The sequence below is a fragment of the Ciconia boyciana genome, chromosome 7, assembly GCF_034638445.1.
Source record: "Ciconia boyciana chromosome 7, ASM3463844v1, whole genome shotgun sequence".
NCBI classification, from domain to species: Eukaryota; Metazoa; Chordata; class Aves; order Ciconiiformes; family Ciconiidae; genus Ciconia; species Ciconia boyciana.
Genome location: NC_132940.1, coordinates 7,683,832 through 7,690,196, shown reverse-complemented (window position 1 = coordinate 7,690,196; position 6,365 = coordinate 7,683,832). Strand labels below are relative to the sequence as shown.

The 6,365-nt window shown below is 39.6% G+C and overlaps 1 protein-coding gene across 1 annotated transcript in view; it reads right to left on the bottom strand.

Moving 5' to 3' along the window:
• Window positions 1-1,141: 1,141 nt before the first annotated feature.
• RAB3B (RAB3B, member RAS oncogene family) overlaps window positions 1,142-6,365 on the bottom strand; it is a 52,066-nt gene continuing 46,842 nt past the window's right edge. Inside the window, exon 4 of the mRNA XM_072867346.1 lies at window positions 1,142-3,032. Within this exon, the coding sequence (XP_072723447.1) occupies window positions 2,845-3,032 (188 nt within the window). The 3' untranslated portion in view covers window positions 1,142-2,844. The remainder of the gene's footprint in view (window positions 3,033-6,365) is intronic.

The following is a 6,365-nucleotide window of genomic DNA, read 5'->3' as shown; positions in this document are numbered from 1 at the left end:
CTGCATTTTCCAATTTGTGAATACACTTCTTTTCCCTATGAGACCGTGGTGTCGTTGTAGCAAGTTCAAGTCTTGACAACAGGCATGCTGCTTTTCCTTGTCTTGCATCTCTGAAGCTGGCGTTTCCAAATGGCATATACATTGCCAACATCCTTTTTCTTGTAACACTTTGAGAGCTGTTAAGTTTGTTGTTGGCATTTATGACCCCTTTTGCATTGTTCCACATTTGTTCAGTTTTCTGCTATTCCTGTAATACCAGTGCTGTTACTTATTATATGTGTGTGTAAGTCTATGTTGACTGCAAAACATATAATGAAAGCAAAGTTAAGGGGTCAGAGGCTAATACAAATGAGGGGGGCTGTCTGAAATACAGGTAAGATAGTTTAGACTGGATGTCTACCCAATTTTTTACTGCTTTATTTCTCCACAAGATGGAAGCCAAGACCCACGTCTAACCCAGGGCCTCCTGTATGGCTTTTACTGGAGAACTGTGCACACACTGCTGTATTGTACAAGGCATAGAGAAGCCTGCGAAGAGCAGTCACCTCTTTCCTTTCACATTCTAGTACCCCTTTCTTTTTTTTATCTTGTAACCATACTGTTTTATCGACACTACTATCCTAGGCCACAGCCAGTCAAATGGAAGGCTGTATACAAGACCCCATCAAGCATTCTGGGTTTGTCTTCGGTGCAAGCAAGTCTGTTATTTCCCTTGCCTTGACAAATTCAAGTAACAGTTATTATTGACTCACTGGTGATTCCTGATTGCTGGGCTCAAGAATCATCACCCTGACAAAAAAGATCAATGTAGTTTGACGTATTTTAAAAGCATTGAAAAGATACCTTCTTTATACATGCACATGATTGCCTAATACGCTAGTAATGCAGCTCACACAAGCTCTCTGGCCACACCCGGTGACTACATTTCTCTTTATTTTGCAGTTTCAGGGGTTTAGATACAATAACCACGTTCCTAGCACTGCACAAATCGCACTTTCAGTACTAGATCACACGCACCCAAAACATGTCACAGTAAAGATTTCTGAAAGCAACATACAAACAAACGAAGGGATCGAGCCTTTAGCACAATGAGCTCAAACTAGATCAATGTAGTTGCATTTTTCTCCAGCATATTGTGCTTTTTTCTTAGAACTATTACACTTTGAGACACAACAGAACAAAATTACAAAAGCGTTCGCTAGTGTGATGATCCAGCAAATTACAGTGCAGTGGGCAGATAACTTGACTCCAGTTTCTGACATCAGAAAGTGTCCTCAGTCAGAGGAGTTCATAGGCCTAAGGCCATAAAACTTTTCAGAATTTTCACCGTAAGACAGCAAACTCTCCGTATGCACCTAATTTACATTGACAGACACAATTTACAATCGCTGCTTGGAGCTGGGATGCACAAACCAGTGTGTGATCATCAAGGCATAGGATTTCCACAGATTCGCAAAAGCAGTTCTTCCATATATTTCAGAGAAATACAAGCTCTGCGTATGGCTAATGCACACAGACTTCTACACACAGATGTAGAAGGTTTGTAATTTTAGAGATGTTGGAAGTACAAGAATATTTTAGATGTTAAGTATTAAAAATTGTTCCTCCCTTCAAAGAATGATGCAACAAAACATCCATAGAATAACTCTAACAGGACATCTTTGCCTTTTTTCATTTGCAGTTATGTTTTATTAATCAATCTTCCTTTTTTAAAATTATACTTTGTGGTTGAATCTGAACCAAGATAAACTATCCCCACACACGCACCCATCTAGCACAAAATTAAAAAAATAAATCAACAACAAAATGCAGAAAGAAAATCTAATAATATTGGCACTAATATTTGCCAACACTCACATTTTGGCTCCTGATATTTTTATCTGAGACAGTGCAGTTCCAAGTCTTACATGTCAGATTCTGCCTCTGACTTGCAGCAGTCAATTCCTCCTTTCCCTCGTCCCACAGCAAATCCACCATCAAGCAGTTCATCAGAGCAGATCCAAACCTGGAGAGGTAAAGCTGCAGGATACAGGGGAAAAGCTGCAGGACAGTCAGCTCTTGTGCCTCTAGAAACAAACAATGAGGCAGAGCAAGGTGCCGAACACAGCAACACACCCAGCACACTGCAAGCCATTACTGGTGACGGTGGAGAAGGTTGCACCAGCCAAGAGCAGGTACAGCTGCAAGGCCTTCTCCGCCTCCTCCCCTGCCTGGAAGCTTTGCTTCCTCCATGTGCTCTTCCTCCATTTAGAGGTTTGACACAAAATCCACCCCCCATGCTCTTGGCTCTCTGGAGGACCTCAAACTGTCAGACAGAAATAAACTGCCTTCTGCTCCATCGTACAGAAAAACTGAGGTCCATGTCTAGAGGACAGCAACAATGACTCAAAATATCTGGGGATAGATTTTTTTTTTTAATGTAAAAAACCCATACTCTTGCTTTATAAGAGATTTTTGTCCCCATTTTATTTTAGACCTGGTCCCTTCTGATGGGTTTTTATGTTTCCTGCTGTTCTTGACAAAAAAACTCTTTCTGTAGTAGAAGAATCTATAATTAAGGATGCAACATTCTCTGTGGAAATGACATTTGCAACGCTATACAATTCTTTTTCTTCAGTGTAACTCACGTTAACACTAGGTGCACTTACAATATTTAGTCAGATTTTTTTTTAAATTATTGGATGAGGAAATATATCATATTAACACTTCAGCACATTAAACAAACATACCAATTTCCTACAACAGAGACTTCTGCCTTTGGACTACATGATAATGCACCACCACAAATGAAAAGATAAAATTTAGTCAGGAAAGGAGAAGGACATTTCTCAGCGAGAAAGGTCACTAGCACGAGCAGTTCTGCTGCGAAGAGGGTGGGTTGTCTGTGAGTCGCATGCTCCTTCCAGAAGTGCCCCTGGAAGGGTCTGATTCTATACTCTCTGACATCTTTTCACAGATTATATCCACAAGACGCTCAAACACCTGCCTTACGTTGATGTTTTCTTTGGCGCTAGCTTCAAAATAGTCAAAACCTGTGAGAAAAATTGGAAAAAATTAAAAAAATCAATAGAGTGATGATAATGGAGATAGTTTTTAAAATAGTAACCAATTTTTTCAGAATTCACCTTAAGAAAACAAGACATTAGACAATTCTTAAGCTCAGTTGATTCCCACAATCTCAGAATACTGAGCAGAAATACTTCTAAAATTTATCAAGCATCAGTAAGAGTCAAAGGCATAAGTGGATCCCTACCATAGCCCTGGTAAACACATCTGCAAATGATACAGATCTGAATAAACAAGGGATTCGAATTCTCCCAGTGTCACTAACTGGTAACGCACGGAGGGGCCTTCCTGGGCTCCACGCACCCCTGCGTGACAGGGCCAGGCTTACTCTGCGAACCACTACTGCAGTCTGGCAAGAGCAGAGACCAGAAAGAGAAGCAAGATCATGGTTGTATTCCTTCTGCTGAGCAACTTCTGCACTTGTGAGCAAAATGCTCCACGATTTTGGTCCTGTTTTTCCCGTTCTTTTTCTGCTCAGATGGAAGGCTCTTCAGGATGATTAATACTTGTACAGCACATGTCACGACAGAGCACCCCTTCTGACAAGGACCGTTCAGCACTGCTGAATTACAGATAATGTTGAGTGCCTCCTACAGATTAATTTTAGTGTCCAGTCACCAGCTCCTAGCTGCAGTGATGAGTATGGATTCTCAAACACTGACCCCTTCTGATTAAAAAAACAAAAACCAGCAAGGCTGGAGTTATGCCAAGGTGGGGATGGCACACAGACAGCTATTCCTGCTGCCTCCTGTTGACACCCTGCACTACACAAGAACCAGCCTTCTCACAGACAAGCCTGAACCCTGCCTCAGCCAGCAGAAATGCTCTGAACCATGAAGAATTTCTTTATCTTTCTAACCCCAGGGGCCTCAAAGGCCAACCACCACTTACAATGGCTGTCACTTCTGTTCTACCAGGTTATTATATTGCCAACAGCGAGAGCTCAAGCACCACAGAGAGTTTATTTTGCAAGAAGCTACATTCTGTTGTGCTTCATTTTGGGGATATTCTGCATTGCATCAGTTTTCTTTGAATCTGCCACAAACAAGGGGAAAGATAAGTCCTCTTAACCGATTAGTCCGCCACTGCTGGTAGACTGAGTCACCTTGCTGTGTGAGATAACAAGTAAGTATCTAACCCATTCTAACACTTTTTAAAAATCATGGGACAACGGGTGAAGTGATGGTGGAGACGTTTGCCTCGTTACTAAATAAGGACGGCTGTCCTGCATCAGAGGAGGGTTCTGTCTGTCCCACTTGCTGTCTTTGATGATGATTAAAAATGTATATAAAAGGCACAAGAAATCAGAGAACTGAACTTGGATATTTGTCAGTCCAGCATTGGTTTAGCTTCTGCTGTGGCTGAATCTGTTTTGGTGTAGTTCATATTCAGGCTAATAACAGTTTCTTAATCTGATTAGGAGATTATTTCAATGATGTTAATGTCACTATACAAACTTAGATAAACATGCTGAAGGATAACCTTTATGTGAATCATTATGATGAAAGCTAGCAGTTTAAGCAGTCGATAGTCAATTAAAGAGACTCCTCCCACCTAACACACAAAGTAATTTCAGATAATGCCATACACATCAGCACAGTTAATATAAGGAAAAACTGACTGATAAAACCAGATATATATTTTCAGCCCTTTTAAAAAGAGCATTAGTATGTTGGGAGGCTACAGAAGAGGAGGACTGGGACAGCACTTTCTAAAGGCATGGTTAGCTTTTGTTTTGCTCTGCACTGGGGTATGTTTCTCCAGGGTGAGCTGGACGAGCGCAAGGACAGATCTGGGGCAGAACCAGGGATTCTTCAGCAGAACAGTTTCCTACTGATGAAGTGAGTTGCTATGGTAACTTTGTGCACCTGTGTTTTGAAGTGTCCCATATGTAAAGGATTCAGATTCTAGATGCCAGGTTTGTATTTAAACAAACAGATGAATTTGAGGGGGAGAAAAAAACCATCAGAAGTCCAAATAGGAGTGGGAGTTCCAGTCAAACTCTCTATTTGCTGTTACATTGTTCTGGACGAATTTTCAACTACTAACAGTGTAATTACTCTTTCAAAATATGTGGGCGCACATGCATTCACAACAGTTTTGAGAGTCTGCAAGCCAGGAACAGAGTTTATTCACATTAATATTTTCAAATTAGATTCTGATGTGTAAAAAAGAGCCCGTAACTGATTTTGCAAACTAACCATGTCTTTTGTTTGCTTTGCTAGTCCTACATGTAAAGAATTATTATTAGTACAATACTAATAATGATGGGAAATTAGAGAGTTTAGTTTGGTATTTGCTCATTACGTGTTTATGATGGCAGTGCCTCAAGGCTCTGGTAATGGATGGGACCCCTTTAGCACATGTAGAATTTACACTTGAAGGCTCTAAACCTGCAGGCCTTTGCAGACATGCTTTTTTTTTTTTTTTTTTTTTTTTACACTTGCAACATGAAAAAATAATCTGATTGCTCTTAACTCTTTGGAACAGTGACCGTCTGTTTGTTTATATCACACAGGTCCCTATCACAAAGCCATACTTTATACTTACCTATGAGCAGGGTTTCTATACCTTCCCTTCATTAAAAAACCGAAACAAAACAACACTGACAAACCCCCCAACTAATAAATACTCATTAACTAAGATTTAACTATAATTGGCAATTTGATCAAGGTCACACTTTAAACTACAACAATGTATGCAGTGTATACTAGAAGTCCAGTATCCCCTGTTCAACAATGCACCCTCCAATTACTGCTTAAGAATTGAAGACAACATAGGATTTTATAAATTGGGGATGATGGTGATTCCTTGGGTCTGGTAAGAATATCTGCTCTTACAAGCTAAACAAATATTTACGGCAATATTTACGGCATAAGGGTCTCCACTGTTAACTGAATTCAGTTTTAACAGGATTTGCTTGCCACTATGAATTCTTTAAGAAAAGACAACAGTATAGTTAAATCTTAACACAGAAGCCCTGATTCCATATTAAAAAGATCACATATGCTATAATATATAATGAAAATTATAAATAAATGAAAAATTAGGATGAGTTTCTTTTGCCGTTTATTCTAAAATTTTCACAGCAATCCCAGCTTCCTCTCAATTGAACTGTTTTGCTTTTTCTGTCCCACATCAATAACATAATGCAATTTCCCTACCTGGATAGAGAAGCCTGGTACATTTAAAAAATATATTTTACTCAACTCTACAGTTCAGATTTATAAACATCTTTTTTCATTGTTTAGTTGCAAAAAAAAAATTTCCTTCTACAAAAATCAATGTTTGCATTCTGA